This window comes from Gopherus evgoodei, chromosome 2 (genome assembly GCF_007399415.2).
Source record: "Gopherus evgoodei ecotype Sinaloan lineage chromosome 2, rGopEvg1_v1.p, whole genome shotgun sequence".
In the NCBI taxonomy this organism is placed as follows: Eukaryota; Metazoa; Chordata; order Testudines; family Testudinidae; genus Gopherus; species Gopherus evgoodei.
The window spans coordinates 242125407-242149590 of record NC_044323.1 but is presented as its reverse complement, the minus strand read 5'-3'; the positions used below and the strand labels follow the sequence as shown (position 1 = coordinate 242149590).

General features: G+C 38.0%; 1 protein-coding gene across 5 annotated transcripts in view; it reads right to left on the bottom strand.

The window, feature by feature from the left end:
• Positions 1-24184, bottom strand: part of ZFHX4 (zinc finger homeobox 4) — a 177369-nt gene that overhangs the window by 4885 nt on the left and 148300 nt on the right. For 4 of the 5 annotated variants that reach the window (XM_030553300.1, XM_030553301.1, XM_030553302.1 and 1 more), the window contains exons 5-9: positions 21548-21664; positions 14872-15005; positions 14517-14717; positions 12046-12163; positions 5742-11138 (exon numbers count right to left, since the gene is read on the bottom strand). In XM_030553300.1, coding sequence (XP_030409160.1) covers positions 5742-11138; positions 12046-12163; positions 14517-14717; positions 14872-15005; positions 21548-21664 — 5967 coding nt within the window. The remainder of the gene's footprint in view (positions 1-5741; positions 11139-12045; positions 12164-14516; positions 14718-14871; positions 15006-21547; positions 21665-24184) is intronic. The other variant, XM_030553304.1, reaches the window with a different exon arrangement.

Genomic DNA, 24184 nt, shown 5'->3' with positions numbered 1-24184 from the left:
ATGAACCCTTGCTTGTATTTAGATTTTTGTGGGACTGCAATGTGGATCTGTTGGCAGGGTCAGGATCACATTTATAGCTATAATGCTAATGTTCCTGGGTGAAAGTGATTTCCTTCAGTATGCTCCACAGCAAATGCTTAGAAAAGAAGCACCAAGCACAGTGCGAATGTTCCCACTAACTGATACTTTGTCAGATTTCTACTTTATTATTCATTTTAACCTCTCTGATGATATACCCACTTGTTCTTCACCTGAGAAATCTAGTAACGATGGAGCTCACTACAAGTAATTAGCTATCAAATACAATGACATTTCCCAAATTGAAGTGGGAAAATATAACAACAACAAATAAAGAAAGGTATTGTTATCAACGGCAAATGACCATCCACGACGCAGACAAAAATAGCAAGGAAAGCAATGCTATTCATTATTAGGATACAGCACAGTTCACATTTTAATTTTTGAGTGTACAGGCAAAGCTATTCTCTACCATCATGACAATCAGGTCAACACAGCATTTGCTGGGAGATAAGTGTATTAGTATTAAAGTACAGCTACACAGGAATGCTGTTGTTCTCAGTTTACTTGAAACATGCAAGCATGATTTCCAACTCATTAGAGAAGGGAACCTAAGTGTGTGTTGGTTTTGTCTGGAGGATGCATGCATGGTACAAGTGTGTCTCATATATTAATGGAAGAAATCTTTGCTATGTTTCAAGTACCAAATATAGTGTAAGTGGCTGGTAACAGTCTATTTTAAAGCAATTTCTATGAGAGGTGCAGTTGACCAGGAAACTAAATGATGGCACAGGATAGAAAAGGGAATTATAAGAGGCTGTATATTGTGGCCAAGTCTGTTTTCAGAGACAAATAAACTTGGTAGAGAAATGAGCACACAGAAAGCCTAATGTTCAAAGGACAGTAGGAGTAAAGCAGACCCTAGGAAAAGCCTATGAGTGCATGGATAAGAGAACAATATTACAGGCTCTATAATGGAGGTTAGATGGGTATTAGCTACATGGAAGCACTAATCTAGTGGGCAAGAATGAAGTTTAAATCATCAATATCCAGGTGCTTAGCATTACTTAGGAATAAAGCAATTAGAATTCAGGGGGAATGATTATCAGATTTAACAAAGAGACCATTTAATGGTAGCTACAATATCATTACTGCTATTTAATGGTGAGGGCAATACTAAGGAGTTAAAATGTATTGTTAGCAGGGATTAGATAGCATAGGGAAACAAGTCACAATGGTCATCATTAAAGAGTCAGTAATTGCTGCAGTTACCATACAGTGGTATCTGATACTGTTGCTTCACCCTACACTTTCAGTAGGAAATAACTGTGGAAGCTCTGCAATGGCTGTTGAAAATGTATTTGATGGCAACCACCCTATAGGAAAAAGGCCTGGATGATGTTATCAATGTGAATTGCTACCCCAGGTTTGTCTGCTGTTTTTGAATCATACTACTTTGGGCTCAATAGCTACTGAGGGTTTTTACAATTCCATTGCAGTCCTCTTCTCTTTCGGCCCCACTCATCCTCTTGCCCTCAATATACTCACAATGATGCTGGCTACCTCACCCATCCACCTATTTTATTTTCATATTATATTCTTTGGAATTTAGTTGAAATGTACAAAAATCAACTAAATGTCCGAGAACTTTGCAGCAGAGAATAGGAATAATGGGTTTGTTACAGGGAATTGTGGATTGAGGGTACCTAAAATTCAGTACAGGAGACCTGATGAATCTCATTCTCCCGTATGTGACATGAAGAAAACAGACCGGAAAATTCACTAATTATAAAGAAATGTTTTAGCTCTGCTACCTGTCTCTTTTAAGAGGCTGTTTTAAGTGGTTTTATGGCAAACTTGAGGTGTCTCTCAGAGGAATCTGAGGCAGATAAACACAAACAAGATAAATGAAACAGGAAACAAGGGTTCAAAGAAGAACAGAGAACATGATTTAGGGCTCTAGTCATGAGAAAAATAAGGGCTGCTAAATCGTATTTCTTTCTTGATTAGACTTCAGAAATGACTGAAGTGCACATTACCCAGTGATGTGCACATTCTCGGAAAAAGCATGCTGTGAAAGACAGTCTCAGTCTTAAGTGATGAGCTCAGACTCTAATGATCATGACTTGAAGATCCAGTATTCATTGTAGAAACATGTTGAAGCACGAGTCTTCTGATAGGGGGAAAAACACAAATTAAGAAGAATAGAGAATATTAAGTTTGTTAGCAGAGGATGAAAAACTATAAGTGAGACTTCTGAGCAGAAAGCTCTTCCATCTGCAGCATACTATAAAACAGGAGTGAGGTTGAAGAGTGGAAATAAGCCAGACTTGAAGTATACCCTGGGAAGTGAAACCACCTGAAAATGACCATATATATGTGAGCAATCATAATAATAATGCTGAAAAATTATACAGCATTTAATGTCTCTAAGGTGGTGTATTTAATTTAACAGATCAATCATAAGACGGTATTTCTCATTTCAAGAAGTTCATCCTACAGGGAGACATTTTCTGGGAATAATATCATAGAACCAGACAATCTTTCTGACACTGGGAACATAACTGTGCCCAGATACACCTGAATATGTCTAATTTTGCTTAATCCATCTATGCAGAAAGGGAGTTAATATATTCTTCCAAGTGAAGTAATCTTTGCCAGTAAAGGTTCAGTTACAGAACTGTGTTTAATGAAATTAATAGGACCAATTTCAAGTAGTTTAGGCTCAAAATTTAGATTTTCCATAATTTAGGAAAATATTATTTTTCCCTGCCTGATGGTACAGGAAATGTTGCATGTTTAAAAATTTATTTAAAAGCGTTCTGAGGGAAGTTAATAATTTCCATGCAGTGTTGAAACCAAAACAAAACTGTGTTAGGCACAAGAACCTGAAAGTGAAATTGATTATAAGCCAAGTGAAGCTGATCAGATTAGTTTCACTTTCTAGAATGAGTACAATGAAAAAAGTGAAAGACAAATGAAGACAAAAGGAAAATTTTCATTTTAATTATTATAGTTTCACTAATGTAGTGTCCTAGTAATAACAGCAAGACATTCTATAAAAATGTGCATTTTTTTTATGTTGACATTGTCACTTTAAGATCACAAAACAGACTGGCCTTTGCTGCTGAAAACGTGTCAACCCCGTAAACATTTATGCACGTAAGCAACTATTCACATAAGCAATCTCATTAAATCAATGGGACAGCTTGTGTGAATGTGTTAGCAGATCGAGACCAGGAAGAGGAAATGAGATACAAGCAAAAAATAATAAAATCTGAAATTCAGAGGATGTACAATAATTGAGGAACAGGCTGGTAACTCCCCGGGAGCAGACTTCAGGAAATCCCTCACACAGTTAGTAAGGCAGAAGCGGTATTCTTACGAATGCAGAAAAAGTTAGACGATTACAGCCAGTGAAGAGTCTGCTCAGAGGCAGATTCCAAGAAGGTTATGAGTAAACTTTCCCCGGCATCAAATATGGATGTGAACTGCCACCCAAAGCACAGCAGAGGAGATGTTAAACGTGGGTTAATAAGGTGTGGAGAATAGTAGTGTTGAACACATATTAGAGAACTTTTAAGGATAATGAGTACTTTTCAGTAATGAATGATTAAACTAATCTATTTTTATTTTCACTCTGACTACTACTCTATTATGTACCGATAGTGAATGAAGATTTATCTATGTACATATTTACTGGGCAACAAAAAGGGGATGCAAGGGCTACTTAACATATGGTTGAAGAAAAATCTAATGACAAAACTCTATTAGCCAATTTATACCGTTGAGTTAGACCATAATGAACCGATTAACCTAAAAAGATATGAGATGAAAAGGGCTGAGAATCCATCTCAATTGGTGATTCACTGAGTATGTTCCTGCATTAATGATTTAAATTTATCGCAAATAAAAGATGTTCTGTGGAAATTAGACAATCTGATAATTCAATTATCATAGACCAACTGGTCTGTATTACCAAACATTTCGTCTGTACCTTAATAAGGGAATAATTTAGAGAGATATGTGCATTTTCTGGGGCTTACTATATTTGAAGATGAGGTTGACTGAGGCCATTTAGCTAAGTTATGTAGACAAATTATATTATATCCCTGATTTCTATAAACATAGATTAGCCACTTTTGGACATATACATTATATATAATTAAGAGGAGACTAAATGAATATATTACAGTATTTCAAAACTACTTCCGATTTGTTTTATATGCACTCTTTGTGCCAATAACTATTTGACAAAAACAGAAGGGCACTCAGCCAGAGAATCCATTGCGGAAGGAAAGCCCTTCTGACCCAATGAATAGAAAAACAAGATGCTTTGACCACCACTTAGGGAAGCAATGACATGGTCATCATCCATCAAAACAGAACTGTATAGAACAGGAGCTACTGCTACAGCTCCAGTCTGACTGACCATATTGGTGATTGAATCAGTAGCCCTCCTGGCAAAGTAAGTTGTTTACATAAATCAAAATTTAACAACCTAAGGCAACACAAATGGAGTCACTGGGCCACTTACATGAAGGGGCCTTCCCCCACCCACTAATTTTGATGTGTAATTACTTGATCTACCTGTGCAATCAGGTATTGATTGAATACTAGAATTTGCATCTGCAATGTTGCCCCTACAGTGAACTCTGCCTACAATACTGGAAACCATTTAAAAAAAAATAGGTTCCTTCTGTCAGGGTTAAACAAATTTCTATACAGAAAGCCTAATTCTGTAACCTCAGTGAAAGTCTGCACGAGTAAGTACTTCTCAGTAAGAGTAATGGAAGCAAAATGATGTGCAGAGTCAACCGCAGCACTCTGTCTAAATCACAGCAAATGGTCAGTTACATACACAAGCCCGAATGGCATGATGAGCGTGTGTAGTGCCCATACAAATCAGAGGGGGCTGCAGATGCTCAGCACCTCTCAGGATTTGGGCCTCAATGAAATAGTCAGTAAGAACTACCCCCAGTAAAAATCTGTTTCATGTCTAGTTAAACACCTTCTGAATTAGGCAACAGATTTTGATGGGTCTATTGGGTGGTTGCATAAGGCAGGTTTTGGTGCAAATTCTACTCTGTGTTTCATAGACTGATATGTTCAGTTTCATTTTTTCATGCCATTAAATATAAAATGTTAATCTACACTTTGTGTAAAGAAATCTCAACTCAAAATAACTAGAACAATAATATTAGATAAAATGTTATTGCAGTCAAGGCTGCCTAAGAGCTCATCTACACAATGTATTAGTTTGCACTAGTGGAGTGTAATTTCTAGTGGGCACTAGTGTGTTGTGCACTAACTGGCCCATGCGGACCCTGCTGGTGTGTACTAAAAGTTTCCTAGTGCACATTAATGTAATCTCGTTTCAAACAGTACTACATTAATGTGCACTGGGGAACTTTTAGCGCATGCCAGCAGGGTCCACTATACAGATAGTTACACAATTTAATAAAAAGTACTTCTGGAAGTTGGATTTCAATTTAATTCTTCAACTGAATTTCAGTTTTGGGAGAACCAGTGATATTACCAGTTACCTACTGAAACAATCCAATAATGGGCTGAGTGTAGCCAATAGCAGTACTTTGATGCACACAGAGAAGTGATAGAAAGAGGATATGAATGCACAGAATGCTGTTCTTCACAGGTGGTCGATAACTACACAATATCATTAAAATTAATCAAATAAACAATTCATCCCCTTACTGACTTACTGTTTGAACTTTGCGGAAATCCAGGCAAGGAGGATGGACCATTCATTCCAGGCAGAAGAACAGGAGGAAGGCCAGGGAGTCCTGGGTAAGCTGCTGGCAAACTGATACCATGAAGTGAATTGCTGTCCATCATTCCTGGCTGCTGTACTGTTAAGCCTAGTACATCTGTAGCCTTCTTTATACGATCCAATTCCTGCTGTGCCATCAGCTGTCTAACAGTTGTGGGAGCTAAATAATCCTTCTCCCGATCTAGCTGACTTCCTACAGTTTCTCTCACTTTTGAAATATGTTGTTTGGAAAAGATATGGTCTCTTATAGATAAACGTGCAGAATACTTCACCCCACACAGAGAACATTCTGGCTTTGTCCCATCAGGTCCACTCTGATTTATCATGAATGGCTTCCCTATGTTAATTTTGAATTTCTTTTCTTTTGCCCGGGCATTCTGGAACCAAACCTGGACCACCCGTTTGGGCAGACCAATCTCATTCCCTAGCATTTCACATTCTTGCATGGTTGGAGTCCGATAGTCACTAAAGCAAGCCTTGAGGACTTTAAGTTGGAGGTTACTCATTTGTGTTCGAAAACGTTTGTGACCTGGTCGATCACTATTTTTGGATTTAAAGGGGTTGTTAGCTCCAAATGGGTTGGGTGAACTTGGATCTGCAATACTTGATGTTTCACTGCGATCGGCATTATCGTCGGCATCATCAGTAATGTAAAAACTTTGGTCATGATCACCGTCTTTGTCACTGAAATGTACCGATGGGCTAGTTAGGGAGAAGAGAAACTTTTCATCACAATTCTCAATTGTAGGTGTGGTTGCTGTTTTTGAAAAAGAATCATTCACAAGTGTTTTGGGCTCTTTGGGAGATGATACAGGTTTCACATCCCCTGAACTACCAGTCATGTTTTCCATTTCATTGTTTCCCTCATCTCCTGTAGTGGCATCACTAATCGCTGTATTAATTGATGAAGTCTCATCAAAGTCAGTCTTATTTTGATCATACCCAGAGTCAGCAGGAGGGGCATTCAGATTTTCTATATCCTCACTGCACTCTGCTTTGAAAGAAGAAGGGCTTAAAAGATTCTTTGGGGACATCTCTGCAGTTTTACTAACAGGGGTTGACACTGTGGAGGCTAATTCATTTTCACTTGATAGATCAATCTTTGTTAACGATAGTGATGGATAATCAAAAAATATATATTTTTGTGGACTTTCTCTTCCATCTTCAGTTGATATTAACGGACTTGGAGGCAAACTATAACCTGCCTGTTTTCCTTCATTCCAGTGCCGAGAGCGAATGTGACTTTCCAAAGCTGACTTTGCTTTAAACAGTGCTCGACAAAAAGGACATCTTTTATGTGACTGGGCTGGACCTACTGCACGGAACTGTCCTTTTCTTTCTCGGGCTCGTGTGTTCTGAAACCAGACTTGTACTACTCTCTTTTTAAGTCCCACTTCACGTGCAATATGATCTAGCATCTTTCTGGTGGGATTAGAATCTAATAGGTATTTTTCATAGAGTATTTCCAGCTGCTCTGGAGTAATGGTAGTTCTCAAGCGCTTATCACGATGTTGGTCTTCACCACTGTTTCCTCCCTCCTTTTCACTACAATTATTATCTTCTTTATCATCCAGTTTTCGTTTAAGGGAGCCAGAAACTGTAGCAGGGTGGGATGTATGTGATGAGCTTGTCTGCTGGGGCATCTGAGCAAGAGAACTATTAAGCAATTGTCCAGTCATCAGAGGATTATTGGGGTCAAATATCATATAGGGCATATCCATGGGTCTTTCTAAAAACTGAGAGTGAAGAAATTGGTTTTGGGCTGCTAGGAAATGCATGTGCTGGTGCTCTTGCCAAAGTTCTAGAGTTGGAAAGGCAACTGTACACTGGTCACATTGGTATTGTAGTAACTGAGGAGGTAGACTGTTCTGTAGAGAAGTCATTGAAATTGATATAGGACTAGAAGGAACTGGTGTGGTTTGTGATGCAGAAGGAGGTCGTCCTACCATCTGTGGTTGTTTTTGCTGTTGTGGCTGAGAGACTGAGGGCTGTGGATCAGAGGAAGTTATTGGTGCAGACTGTATGGGTTTGGTGACTTGTGAGGTGGTATCAATTTGCTTAGGGGTGATGTCATTTTGCTTTGGCTTTTCTGGTGCCTCAGGTTTAGGAGAACTCTTCTCAGGCTCTGGTTTGGGTGATGGCAATAAAGGAGTACTAGAACCAGAACCAGAGCTTGCTGCTGTTGCAGTTGTACTTTTTGATGAGTCTGTTTGGCCAGAAACTGTGAAACTTTTATACAGCATTTGATCTGTGGCATCCATGGAATCTTCTGTTTGGCTTTCATCTTGAGCATCATCATCTTCATCTTTGTAACACTGTTTTTTCTGGTGTGTAATCAAATCAAAAATTCTGGGAAAAACTACGTTGCACTTTTTACATTGATATTGCATGTTGCTAGTTCGAATATAGCGCTCATTAGTGAGTTCCCTTTTTTCATTATCTTTAGTTTCTGCTTGATTTTCATAACTCTTGCGAGCTTTCTGTCGTGCATTTTGAAACCATACAACAATAACTCGAGTAGGTAGGTTAAGTACAGTTGAAAGTTGCTCAATTTCATCATCCTTTGGATAAGCATTTGTGTCAAAAAAATCTTGTAAGACCCTAAGCTGGTAGTCAGTAAACCTAGTCCTAGATGATCTCTTGCTGAAAGATGCATCAGATTTGTAATGCTCTAAAGAAGTGGGTTGAGGATCAATTCTGATATCTTCCAAGACAGTTATGGGAGGATTACTAAAGTTGTATGGGGAATCTTTATTTCTTTGTCGTTCCTTAAAAAGTGTATTACGAAACCAGTGTTTGATAACTTTTTGGGAAAGGCCAGATTTCTCAGCCATTTCTTGAATCTGTTCTTCACTTGGAGAATTGTTAATATCAAAATAAGCCCTCAAGATTTTTAACTGATCATCTGTGATTCTTGTACGTGGACGCTTGAACTGAGAATGTCGTAGGAAGTTGGGATCTAATCCTAGCTGCTGCTGACAAAGCTGAGTAAGATCTGCAGACAAAGTATCCATTGGTGGTAGTTGGAGGGCAAGCTGAGGAGGCAACGCAGGATGTTGTACTGGCTGCATCATAATTGGAGGGAAAAGCGGAAGATCTAATGAAACAGGCAGCTGGACCTGAGGTGGAGCTGAAGGTGGTGGTGGAGGTGGCGGAGGGGGTGGCGGAGGTGGCGGCGGTGGTGGTGGGGTAGGTGGAGGAGCTTGCAAAGGAGTGGGAGTTGTATTTTGAATTTTTCCACAGCTGGCCGAAGAAGGCTGTGAAGGAGTTGGAGGCAGGGGCGGGGGAGGAGGTGGGGGAGGTGGTGGTGGTGGCGGTGGTGTTTCTGGAGAGGATGGTGAAATTGGGTAAAGCTTGTCATAAGCCTCCCTGTATTGACGGGCAAATTTCTCTAGTGCTCCATAAGGAAAAAACTGACCATGCACGTGCTCTTGATGACTCTTCAAAATAAGAATGTTAGAAAATAGTTTACTACATGTTCCACATTCCAGTTTGTCAGTGTTTTCACCTTCACTGGTCTTACTTTTTTTCTGTACTTTTTGTCTGTTTTCATTATACTGAATAACTAGCTCAAAGCCAAAATTCTCCAGCAAAGCTTTGGCTGCATTTCCTCTAGCCCCAGAAGCTATTCTAGGTGGTGGAATGGTTGATTCTGAGGATTTCTGCTTCTTCATATCTTTGTTCTCCTTTAGTCCTTCACTTTCATTTGTCAATTCTTGCTTTGGCTTTTCTTGTTTTTCAGAAATCTCTTCTGATTCTTTATATGATGGCATATCCTTTATCAGCTGGCAGTCTGCACTTACTAGACTATTTTGCTCCTGTTTCATTAGTTTGCTACTTTGCTGATGCTGTTTTTGTGACTGAATTTGGGGTTGTGTTGATTGATACTGTTGTGCTTGTTGCTGTAAGATTTGTAGTTGTGTTTGTCCAACATGGTGTTGAGTTTGTATCTGCTGCTTTAAATCTTCCAGCAGTGATCCTGCCATCCCTGCCATTCCAGGCATACCAAATGTGGCAGAACCAGGCAAACACAGGTCTGGGCTCAGGCTAAATTCTGTCCCAGGTATGTAGAATGGAAAAAGGAATTGAGGCTGTTGAAATTGAAGCAATGCTTCTGGTGTCATGGGAAAGTGAGGCAAAAATGCCGGGTTTAGAAACTGGGGCTGAAAGAACGCAGCTTGCTGTTGCAGTTCATGTTGTAATTGCATTTGAAGTTGTGCTGGTGACTGGGATGGATGATGTGTAGGCTGAGCAGAAATTAATTCAGAAGCTTGCTTTTTATTTAATTCTTTGGCATCTAAGTGGGTATCTTTGCTGTTAACTGCTGGTAAGCTCATAGAATCTAGCATCCCTTGACTAGGGCTATTAACATTCCCTGCTACACTATTTCCACTAGTTATATTTCCACTTGGTTCTAATTTTGCAGCCCTTGCCTTAGTCTGATGAAGCACAGATCTCATATGGATTTCCAATGTAGAACTTTGGCTATATGCAACATTACAAATGCTGCATTTGTAGGGTTTGTTATCAGTGCTGCTGTTGCTTTCTTGAGGGACAGGACTTGATGCTTCCTGCAAAACCTTTTTGAGTTTATGTAAATGAGACACTGAATTATAATGGACCAAGAGAATGTTCTTTTGAGTGAAAGATTCTTTACACACTGTACATTTATATGGGCGAGATGGATCTAGAAATTTTTCCATAGTAAAATTTGGCCCTTTTCTAAAAGGTAAGGTCCGCTTTGGTTCTGAGCCTATATCATCTGGAATAGAGCTACTATCACTTCCTACAGGACTTGCTTTACCTTCCTGGTCCATCTCATAATCTCGTTCTATTTCCTGTTCTAGTGTATGATCATCTTGTGCCATACTTTCACTTTCTGCCCAGAGTTCACCATTTACAGGTAATGATGCATATAGCTGCTGAATTTCAGCTTCATTGAGTTCAGGGTGGCCTGCTTCCAAGTGTTTTTTTAAAGCCTGGAATGTACGGAAGCTACGTTGACAAAGGCTGCACATGGTAGCAGCCCGAATAGCATGATACTGGGAATGTATCTGAAGCTTCTGCATAGTCTTAAAAGCCAAGCTACAATGGTTACAACGATATTTATAGACATGGCGATCAGAAACAGATAGTTGCTGCTTCTTCTGCTGTTCGTTCAATTGATCCAGCAATGATTCGGTGATCTTTGTATCCTTACTGCTGCTCTTATTCCATTCTGGCATTTCAGTACATTCCTTAGGTGGCTTCTGTTCCTCAGTCTTAATTTCCATTCCAGATTGTGCTTCATCAAGCCCAGGAGTATTTTTCTCATCCATCAGACTGTCACCTGATTAAGGAAGACAGAGAAATATCTTTTAGACATGTAACATTTGACCATAGGCAATATTATTATTTATCACGCTTATCACAGTAGTGCCTAAGGACCAACCAAAAATGGTCCCCAACTGTGCAAGATACAAACATAGACAGTCCCTGCCCCAAATTGCTAACAAACAAATAAAAGAGACAGATAAAGAGTAGGGAAAAGGGGCAAACACACAAGCAGAGTGATCAGTGTGATGGTGACAAACAGAATGTTAGTGCCACAGTATTTTTTGTTAATTCTTAGGATGGGGTTCAGTTAGCTAAACATAGAGATGAAGGAGGGGAGGAGAAAGCAGAAAGAAGGGATGCTGAGGGGGACAGGGCATGGAGAGAAGAAGGTAAAGAGGAAGGGGTTAGGTGAAAAGACTAAGCGGGGGCTTGGAGCAAACAGCCTATTAGCACAGGGGAGAGTGTATCTGGAGCGAAAACTGAAATATGGGCTTGATCCTAAGGACCCATTCACCTGCCATTCCCATTGCCTCTAGTGAGAGTTACAGGTAGCTAATTATCTTTTAGATCATGTCCTATATATTTTTAAAACAGCAAGTGGGTTATTTTCAAAATGGCCACGTACAGCTGTATGCCTAATTTCTACATACAAATGACCACAAGTGTATACTAACTCAAGTCAAGTATTTGTACAACGACATGGGCAATGTGCATCCAACTAGATATGTGCCTGTGCAAAGAGCCAAGTTCATTGCTGAGCTGTGGCATTTATAGAGGCCCATCTTTGAAAATCATGCCCTAGATGACATCTTATTAATGTTTGTAACCAAAAAACTAGTAGCGTACCAAGGAAGAATCAAGTGGTTTGCTCCAAGAATCACTCATTTAGATTCTCCATGTCTGGTCTCTCATTTGCATACCTGAATATTTCCCAGATCCTTCTGCTGTAACGGCAGCCGGTGTGTCACGCTCAGATTTCTCTGAAGGAGCTGCGGGTAATAGCATACTATTGGGCATCATCATATCTGGTACAGGAACCTTTAAAAAAGCAAGGGCACAATGTTATATTCAAAGAAGAAAACACACTGTTTATCAGTGTATCACACATGGTTCAAAGCTTGCCACACGGCAAAGCCCAAGGGCTTGATTCAAACCTGGATTGCCTGTGACCTTGGACAAGTGAAAGTCTCTTCATGCCTCAGTTTCTTACCCATTAAATGGGATTACAGCACCTAACCCCATACATCAAAGATTGTGAGGTGCTCTGACACGATGGGAATAAGGGCCAGATAAATACACAGATCAGGGCTAAATTTTCTGTTTGGGGTCTGTTCAAAAACGAAGCACTTGGAATGTTTGCCCAAAAATCTCTTGAGCCATTACTGTGATACATGAGAATGAAAAGAATATATACATTGCCCACTGAGAAAAATAATTCTAACCACATGAAAAATAACCTAATGGGATTCAAATCTGAAATTTTACATTTTGCATGGGCAGAGTCCGCTCAGAGAACTAATGCTATGGTGGGGTGAGGGTGGAATGAAAAATACTGATTACAAACATCCCATAGATGAGATTTTTAGCAAACATCCATTTCCTTTGTGACCAGGGAGATCAGATATGGATAGGGCTTGTTACTCTTAGATGGTTACTGAGACAATTTATATGAGAAAGATTAAGTTTTCCAGTGCTCCCCCACCACTAAAATTCTCTCCCAAAACCCAGAAACAAAACAACTCCCCTCCTAAACGTATACCAACATCAAGACAGGAATATGGAGAGAAAAAAATAAATCCTGCAAGTAGAGCATTGCTCCACAGTTTCTTCAGCCTCTTATGATACACTGAAAATTATAAGATTCTATTTGAAACTTTATTTTTTTTAATCTTTTTCCAGGCTGAAGATACCGTTGTGACAGTGTAAATAGATGTTTTACTGAATTCTAAACCTAGCTTTTCAGAAACCGGTCTCCACACAACCTATGGGAACAACAAAGGCAGGATCTCACTCCTTCCCCATCCTATTCACCTAAATTAACGGAAGCCACATTGCCTTAGGGTAGCTATATACTTTTTTCCCCGGGAATCTCTATGTATCTGGAAGGGAGATGATATGCATCCTTAATTATGGCCCCCAATTGCATCCTGTCTCTGTCCTCTCCCCAGTGAGGACCTACAAAGCCTCCTCCGCAGGATCTGAGTAGAGAAGAATATGGTGTAAAGGAGTTGCCTGGTCCTGGAACTTTGTGGGATGAGGGAGGAATCCCCTCCCTACATGTATCATGTGCCGCTGTGAGGTGCACAGTGTACACATAGCCTAAATGCTAAAAAACACAGCAATGTAGTTGGCCTAATTAAAAATCACAAAATTAAATAAAATAAAATTTAAGAAGTGCAAAAGTTACATTTCCAACCTACATAGTATTTCCTATGTGAAGGGCCAAATATTCTGGTTTGGCAGAACAGTACTTGGTACAGAACTAGGACTAGCTGGGGATCAGCTGAGCTCCTAGTATTATGTAGAGAGGTCTCAGAGTTCTCCATCCAGGCCTCCTTTTCCCTGGTCACACATAGAAATCAGTAGAAGGGTGGTCTAAAGCTTCCACACTAGCTCTATGTGTAAAGAAATCCCTAGGCGGAAAGAGGAATCCTCAGGAGGCTGAATCTGTGGGCTTTAGAGCAGCTTTCCTCATAGAAGAGGCAAAAACAGCCAGAGCAGATGAAAGAACTGGGGTCTGTTGTTTTCTGGTTAAAGCTGTGATCCAATAATTATTAATATCATATAACGCATGCCAAAATGACATGGTATACCATGGTATACGTTATTTTTATATTTCTAGCTGAACTTAAGGAATTCCTTTGAATATTATATGTTATGAAATATGAAATAGGTTCAGAAAATCTGATATTAATACTTTGCAGTAGTACTTTTTGCCCAGGGAACTCCTACTATTTTACAAACAATCAATAAGTTAATGTTCATGATACCCTTGTGGGATAGATAAGATTACACCCAATTTAGAGATGTGCACTGAGGCACAGAAAGGTGAGTGGCCTGATTTTTCAAAGTTGACTTAAATGTAAACTCCAGGGTCTCAGCATCTTTGAAAATCTAGCTTCAGGGACTTGCCCTACGGACATAAATTACTGATAAACTACAAAGTGGGTGAGGTAATATCTTTTATTGGACCAACTTCTTTTGGCAAGAGAGACAAGCTCTTGAGTTTACACAGAGCTTTTCTTCAGGCCACAGAGCTAGGAACAGAATCCAAAAGTCCTGACTCTCGGTCCCCAGCTCTGGCTATCAGAATACTAGGTCACAACAAATTCATTGTCTACATGTCTGAGTATGTTCCTGTCGAATGTGTATAAGTATTTTGAATACTTACGGTCAGAAGCAGTTTCTCCACACAGTCAGGAGACACACTGTGCAAATGGGTCAAATGAAGTTGGAGATGCATTTTGTTGCTGAGGACATCCTGGCAGAGGGGGCAGCAGATAACGGGCTGCATTGAATGCTGTGACAGGACATGCATCTGGATACGATTTGGATCCCTACTACTGTAGTTACAATAAGGACACTGATAGAACTGAAAAACAGCAAATGAAGATGCAGGATATTAGTGTATTTTGAATGACTCGATAGCACTGCTATTTCAATAGCATATAATCTCTGTTTTACTGTGCTTTTGAGCAACCTGACAAAGTTCTATGAGGAACTGGAATTGTTACATTTTCTTTTACCTGTTCATGTCCAAATTTATTGTCCTCAAGAGGTTTTGATTTTTTAGATGCACCATCCTCTTCTTTTGCCTGAAGTAGCTGTTGTGTCCCTACTGCAGTGTTCACTTTTGGCTCCTTCTCTGGTGTGATTATTCCTGTTCCAAAAACACAATGTTTAAAAAACATGTTTTAAACTTAGAAGTGTTATGCTATACAAAGAGCTGTGATTATGATGCCTTATAATCTCCCACATGGTTATGCTAAATATCAAAGAAAAATGTATTTAAATAAAACAATTTGAAACCTAGCAAATGCCTAGGTGAAAACACGCTTTTATCCTTGATGCAGATGCTAGAAATAAATTTTAAAATGGACTCTTCTCTCTTGTTTAGATAACCTTAGGTTGCCTTGAAAGATTAATCAATAACATGCTCTCTTCAGCATCTCAGTCTGAATTTCTCTATTACATTAAATCAAATCAACTTTCATTCAGAAATCCTTGTTTTCCAAAATAAGTTAATATTCTAACATTTAAATACCTTCTACCATTTCTAAAATGTTTGGGCAGTGAAATTATTGTGCTGCTTTGATAAGCCCTGCTTGGTTATAGTTCTGAAACTAAATATAGTGAGCCTCTAAAATATACAAAAAAACCCCAAACCCATAAACAAAAAAACCTCAACTCCAGACAACTTCCCAAAACCTACAACTCCATGCACACATTGTGGAAAACAGGATTTGAGCTAACTATATACTAATTATATGCAAAAATCAGTCATTTTGTGTTGCTTTAAAGGTTTACATTTTGAAGTTCTATACTGTGGTACTGTAATCAAAACCAAGAATATAATTATTTTCTATAGATAGTTCTACTACTAAGTATTAAATACTATATTTAATATTATGCCTGAACAAGCTGCATAACGTGGCCCAGTTGTGCACACATCAAAGAAACGAGTGCAATTCTAATTTCCCAGTCCATCAGAAAATTCTTTCCAGCATCAATTTGCCAGATAATCTCTTTTGCTAGGCTGGATATTACAACAGCATTGGGTAGGCATGTCACATACATCTCATGACAAACACAAAACCTCATTTACCAACCATTCCAATCTCATCATAGTGTGGCATCATCTGACCTTTTTTCTGCTGTTTATTATGAGTATTTCTAATTTTAACTTTCAATTTTCACCATCTTCCAGTCAATTTGCAACTAAATTATTTCCAGGGTGAGGACACTATCACTGGACAACTGGGTGCAAATACATCTTGAAATGCAATGAAGCTAAACCATTGATTGCTATCAGACCCAACGTAAATATATAGTCCAGGGGTAATCTGATTGTATGCTGCGCATGAAGATTTATCTTGATTTTTTTTCAATCCACATAAGGTTCATATAAATGAACAAATTGCACCTCATTGCACAATAACCTAGTTTTAATTTAAAAATAAGGTCATGGATGTTATGGAAACAACGTAAAGATGAATAAAGAAAATGCTTGTATTTTTCTCGGGAAAAAAACAAGAACCTTTTCTTTCATTACATAGGCAATATAGTATTTGATATAAACAAAGCAATGTTAGGGGGGAAAAGTAAAATAAAAGGACAGCATTCAAGGTAAATAGAAAAAAAAAACCAAACAGACCCTGAGAACGATAAAAAATAGTTGAATGCTGAATCATACAGAGATATTTTCCTCAGGGCATTTTTTTAAACACACAAATATATTTTATTACATATACATTAATGGTCACTTCCCCACACATTACATTTGTATTTGTTTCCTAGTGTAATTACTTAGTTTTGTGTAATTTAGACTAGTAATTCCGACATACTGCTTCTAAAATTTAAGTTTATTCCTGAAATATTTTCCTACTTTTAATGACTAATTTGTCAACAAGCTTAGTTTCTGGAACTCCATCAAATTTCCACACTGTTCACTGATCCCCTAGGCCTTACTTAGGCTAGTCAGTAAGGCCCAGCTGTTTAAAGGTATGCAGGCATTGCTATGGTCAGCACTGAAATACCTAACCAATTTAGGAGGCCACGTTTCATTTTCAAAAGGGATTTAGGCATTGAGGTCAATGGTATTTAAGTTCCTAAGTGCCTAAATCCCTTTTGAAAATGAGATTTCGCCTCCTAAATCAGTTAGGTATTGCAACGCTGAGCGCAGCAAGGCCTGTGTACTTTAAAGAGCTGGGTTTAAGAGTTTTGCTTGATTAAGAGCTGAAGGATTGGGTCTTTGATGCCTAAAGGCATAATGTACATGACAACAACATAAGCCATCATTATGTTACTCAGTTTAGTTTCCGATACTCCCTAGCCTATCAGAATATATGTGAGAGTACAGCATTATTATTTCAATACCTTAAATATGAGAATTATGGGAAATAAAAAAGTGACATACTCTATTAACAGAGAAAGGTTACTCTTCAAGTCTTAGAAAGATGGGTTCAAATTATTAACCTCTCTTCATTTCCAACTGTCAAAAATGTCTAACAGTTGACTGTTTCTTATCTACATCATCTGTCACTTTAAAATGTCCCATTTTAAAGATAATGGACAGATTCTCAGCTGGTGTAGATTGGTATTACTATAGGACATGGACACCTGCTGAGGATCTGGCCTCAAATAAATAAATAAAAAAGCGTATTTTCTCCATATCATGTTATATTCATGTAGCACTTTGTTACAGGAATTTTGTGGGCAAACTCTGCTTCCAGTTATATTGGTACAAGTGGATTAATATTGGTATGAACTGTTGGTGGAATTTAGCTGTGAGCAACACAGAGAGAGAATGCATAGTGTGTTTACATTATGCAACATTTTCTACCACTGGATATGATAACTATTTCAAGGGACCAATAACAATCATAAAACTCATATTTCTTGTTTCTATAGTTACAAGTATTGGTTTTGTAAATTTTCTTTTGCGTTTAATGTAAACCAATCCTTATAAAACACTGCATTTTGGGGTAATAAATACATAACAAAGAACAGTCCCTTTACTATGCTAATTATATAAAATGTTAAAGCTAACCAAGGCAATTGGGGGGGGGGTCTGGATTCATTCAACCGTAAACGTTGTTGCTTTTTAAATGACCAAAGTTACATCTGGCATCAAGCAAAATAACAGTCTCAATTTTTTATGGTAAGCATTAGAAACCTAGGGCCTGATTCTCCACCACTTTGCTCCTTGTGTAGTCATTTGCACCTGTGTAGAGTGAGTGGCAAACACTACCAGGCTAAATTAGTAATGTTTTACACTATGCACCCACTTTTCACAAGTATAAATGACTATGCAAGGAGCAAAGCACTAGAGATTCAGCTCCTTTTAGTTCAACTGATACTAGTGAAGTGCCCTAACATCTGATATATACACTATGTACTTTCACTGGTGAATTCACTATTTTGACAAGTTCCCTGTGGAGTGACAGAGCAAAGACATGGGCTTATAGACTTGGCATTACAAAAAAATAGCAATTGAACAATATTAAAGGTCCTGAGGTATGCAATTTTTAGACCATTTGTATAGCTGGATATTCCACTGGCATTGTATTCTTAATATGGAATTGTAGAAAAGGACTAAATCCTGTCATTCTTTGTGTTTTAAATATACAGTTTTTGTTCTAGTGACATGCTATTTGTTGTTTTCTGGTTAACTGTGAAACACAGCCGTAATTCATTTTATAATGTAAAATACACAGCACTAGTTTAGTTGAATAATGTAATTTCAATGCATTTAGCTAAAAAACTAAGCTTAATTATAAATAAGCACTATGAAATAGACTAGTCAATGATTACCTGTCAGTTACGGAATTATTTAATTCATGTAAGATTGCTAGTACAAAAATGACATAATTCACTGCAATTCAAACGCAATCACCTACTTAATAATTCTAAAACCCTAAAATAAAAACAAGGGTCATAACAAGATTTATGTTAATAACAATTGGGGAAAGCCTAATAAAACATGTATCCTAACAAAATAAAATTCTGAAAAACCTATGAACAAGAATACTGGTTTGTTATTTATGAAGCAATGTATTTCATAAAGATCACATAACTTAAGACTTGTGATATATCAGATGATGTTACTCCACTTCAAAATAATTCTAAAATTAAAATTACCGGTACAGCATTCTAATTAGAGTAGAATGAAAGGGTAATTTTCACTGCAATAATGAAGGTTAATTTCCATCCTTCCTCATGTTTACTACCTTATTAAAAAGTGCTCCCCTTAGCCATGGCAGAGACATATTATATTTTCAATGCAAATGTATTAATCTGGATAAATTCCATATTAATTCTTGCATTGCATAGAGCCGTAATTTGGATTATAATTAATCTAAAGTGGCACTAGATTTAAATGACAATATAAATGAAGCATTAGTAGGCTTTTCTGTTCTGAATGAATATTCAACAAATATCACTTTCATTTTGCCAAGTCTCATTCTGAAAGCTCCAGTCCTTGAGATAAGGTAAGCAATACAGCACAACATCTTACACAAACACACTGTTACTAAATAACATGTTAATCCTTTCTCCTCTAATAGATTCCATGCTAAAGAGGGGTCACACCGCTTTCCTGTCTAACTTGTTAAGATTGTGATTAATTTATTGGTTTTCCTGAGATTTCTCTTGGCAAGACTTGCAACACTCAATTCATGAGAAAGCTCAAATTAACATTCAATTATATATAAGCAGTTATTCAGTCATTAGAAATACTTGTCAGCTGAGTTGAGAATTAAGACCCTGGCATGAGTGCTACATAAGCAGAATTAATTTAGAAAATTAAACAAAAGTTTTTAAAAGGTCAGTTTAAGAGTTTACAGTATAAATTGTTTTCTGTGGTTGCTGAAAAGCATGAGGACATTTGTTTTTATATGGTTCTTACTGTAGAGACACCTTTGTAATTACTGACACAGGGGTGCACCACAATTATGCCATTTTTGTCGTACTGCACCCAGCAGGCATCTGGGCATAGGTTTGCCCAATTAAAGTTGGCTCTTATGACAGACTAATCCTAGTGGAATCTTGAGAATTCCCCCACACTATTTCTTCCAGAGTCCATTTTTGCCGTTGGACCTTTAATACTTGTGGAAGAAGGAGGAAGGTATGGAATGAGTTTGCTTTACAAAGAGTGGGCAGATAAGTCCTCTGAAGTGGATTTTGGTGCCCCCTAAGTAGAGCGAATGATGGGAAATGTATGCTTCATGTGGCTGTCTCCTTTCCCTTGAAGCATTTCCAGGATGACCCACTGATTAGACAACACGGAAAAGACCCAAGTCAGCTTAGGAGCATGGCTTTACTGTGCTGCAGACAGCTCTTTCCAAGTCAAAGAGCCAGCCAAAGGGGATATATATTTTAAACCACAACATAGTTTCTTCTTCAACATCATCTTTGTCATCAGCAGCCTTTTTGCAGCCTCCTGATCTCAAAAATAAAACAACTGAAGTGCAGCTGAGGTCTAAACTGTAACAGATATTGACCTCAACATGTCAACAAGCAAACTTAAACTAAGCTTTAATCCCTAAAGCAGTCTTCTGAATTAATTTGATATAGAAAGGGCCATCAATAAATACTTTGAATAAATCCAAATTTTTTAATATGTAGAGTGAATTACAAATATGGGCTAATTCGGGTTTAAGTAAACGTGCATGTAAAATGATATTTTCTGTACAACTAAATGTCGTTATGGAGAATACAAGCTCCTTTATATGCTGCTGTCACTGGGATACAGGGAAAAGATATATGACTACCTGAAACTAATAGGCTTCAACCTGTTTCAGCATTTCTTCTGCTTTAATGAATCCAACATAATGTAACTAGGTATAGCGTGCAGCAAAAGTAGCCAATGTAATATTCATTGCAACCAAAGATTTCCATCTCATACATAAAAAATATGGATGAAGTCACATATTTGCCAAATCAAATACAGAAAAAGCCTTGGGTATCTACACCAGATGCTGGCCCTGGGTTTGTTTATGCAGAAGTAAATGTCATGACACAGGGGTTTTGTTTTCAAAGACAGTAGCTTTCATTACTGGGCTTCATCTATTTCAGGAGATCAAAATTACCTAACTTATAATCCATTTTCAATGATATTTCCTCTTTCTTAGGCTGAATCATCTGTAATCTTTTTTGCTGGATTTTGGGGTTGTTTTTTTCCTAAATGCCTCAAATAAATGCCCAGGAAGAGGGCAGATTCTTGACTGTAAGTGGTCAGACAGCAAGAATGAAAACAAAACCCCAACTTCAACAACAACAATAATAATAATAACCCCCCCTGCATTCTTAGGGTTACAAGAGGGACCAAATTTGATTGCAGAGAAAAAAGAATTCAAGTGGTATCTAATCCTATGCTTATGAAAAATTAATATGCCATCAGAGGAATCACAAGTACAGCTAAGATTAATGAAAGGCGCTTAAAAAATTACAAGCACACAAACTGATTTGATTAAAAAATAATCTCACTGGTCGTCCTGTAATATTCTTCAACTTATCCGCATCTATCCTGTCAGATGGTTATGATTAAAAATAGGTCAATGGGAGGCTACTGATAGAAATCACATGCAAAATGCACATGCAATGAATAGCAGTGGGAATGTCCAGACAGTTTAAAATGAAAGACCATTTAATAGGATAAAAGGGGAGGGAAGAGGAAGGGAGGACAAAATTCTAGCATCTTACCAGAGTCTTTACTAGCTTTTTTGCCTTCACTAGTGTCTCTCTCACTTGTGTCTTTATCATCAGCAACAGCCACTGATGTACTTTTAGCAGACCCTTCTGTATCTTCACCTTGTTCTTCTGTGGATAAGCACAGAGAAGAGCTAACTTAGTGACCAGTTAACATCAATTAAAAACACAGCCTTTAGTAAGAACAGAATCAAAGGAACGGGGAGGGGAGAATGAAGGGGGAGAAAAAGAATGGCACTTTCAAGTGATTTGATATGAATTATGAAAAATTTGCAATATTTCAGATTCTATCCAGGAATAATAAATATGATTTTATCAGACCACATAGCATTCACAAGTATGACAGATCTAAAGCTTCTCATTTGGTTCTCATTGGCTGGAAGTGATTTGTGTACACACACACACACACACACACACACACACACACACACACACACACACACACACACACACACACACACTATTGAACAAAAAAAACCCTTACATATAAAATCAATTTTAAAGCCAAAAAAAGAGACAAAGAAACTAAAAAATAAATCCTATTAGCATAGCAGTATCCAGCTAATTGTAGTATGTAAGTACTGTATTAGGTATAAACCTTTGGCTTGCTTTGTTGGAGAACTCTCAGATTTTGTCTCCAGGGGGAGCTATACAGGGTAAATGATACAACTTAGTATATTGCTCTTAAGGAATCAGTATTACCCACACCTCACTTACGTGTTCACACAAGCTAGATTACATGGAAATCTTCACAGTAACTCAACCCTATTTAATTATTCTGTAAATCTTAGCTATGCTGCTACTGGTGGATTAATCTGTTTATGCAGTTAGCTTCTATGCTGGGGCTGTGTAGCACTAATCCGTGAAAAGCCCACTGTTCCTTTTCATTCTGTGATCATTTGTCTCTCACTGTGCTGATGTCACATTTTAATGAATTTTTAGCAATCTGAGTAATGCCAGATAACCAGACTTGCAACTCCCTATAGCATGGCATGCTGTTTTCATTGCAGCATAAAATATTATATATATATATATATATATATATATATATATATATATATATATATATATATATATATATATATATATATATATATTTCCCAGTTTAGGTAGGAATATAAATTAGGAGGTGAATGTAAAATAGGATTTGAAGCACCAGGCTGCTCAATTTCATAAAATCTTTAATGACCATATAAATTAACCCTGGAAAGGCAAAAGGTCACAGGCACACATTTGCATACACTCTTCTATTCACTTTTGATAAGCAGAGCTTTTATGCAGAGAACATGATACAATTAACCCTTCAGGAACCACACAAAATGCAGTTACCGACATTTTAAGTGTCAAGCGTTAACTGAAAATTACACACTGCATAAAATTTTCATTGTAAATGCTATAGTGATTGAAAGGGGAAATAGTGGCCCTCTCCGCACCCCATGTTTTATTAATAACATTCTGACAAGACAATGAAATATCCTCTGTCATATGTAGCAGCTGAGCACAAAAAAATTGCTACTTAGTGCCTTACTTGCCAGCCATGCACTGAAACTGTACATCTAGGCAAACAACCCTAAGAAAGATAGTAGCGTGCTTATCAGATTCAAAACTCTACACAAAACCTTTTGTAAATTAGAAAAGAAAGAATTCAGCTGCAACTTTGAATTAAAGAAAAAAAATCAAAGCAATGTGTTTGGCACAAGTTTGCCAGTGTTTCTACATGAGAGGGCTCAACATCAGTGTCCATTTTTTAAAACAATGCTGAAAGAAAGGCAGTCACATCTTTTTAAAATCAATGTATACATAAAAATTACCATCAAAATGGAAACACACTTCTTGCTGCTTTAGCCTCTTCCCTCCCTCCACCTCCTCTCTCAGTGATGATTACTAATCAAACATGGTAGGCATCTTAGTCACAGTTGGAAGTGAGGCTGTATTTGTAAGGGTGGCAGGGGAGCACAGTTTGGGATGCTGTGAGTCTGTGATCATGACTGGATTGGGCTGTGTTAATGCCAAGTGCACACACATGAGGCTCATATCCAGTGTCAGGCCCCAAGGCCTAAAACAGCCAATGGCAATTCCTTTTCGACTCATCCTTGGGAATGAATGCATTGGTTCTTTTAGTAGATTTACTGGCCCATTCCCCCTGGGCTGGAAAATGAAGTGTCAAAGTGCTACTGAGTGTCCTTATCTTGAAGGGACATAAAATTGTATGGGCTATCGTGGCACACATTAATAAACCATTGTGTGTATGTCAGGAAAAGAGCGAGAAAATTATGAAGGTACTAAAAGAAAAGCTACAGTATCATCTGGGTCTCATCAGACAATTTTTGCAGGGTGCTCTCCTGTTTTTCTGGTATGTGTTTTAAGTGTGAGAGAAATTCCCAGACATGTTCTCCTATACATCATCGTGGTGTCTGACCTCATCCTGACCCTGGCAACAGTTTGAGAAATCTGAATGTGAACAAAGACTCTGTGTCAGCAGCAGAGAGAGATTGCGGGATAGACTTTCCCCATCAACTTAATCGCAAACAGCAGTTCTAAGGCCATAACTTTACAGGGCTCCACCAAACCACAAACACATAACCTTTAGAGGTGAAACTGCCCCCCCTCCACCCCACCTCCTTTCTGTGA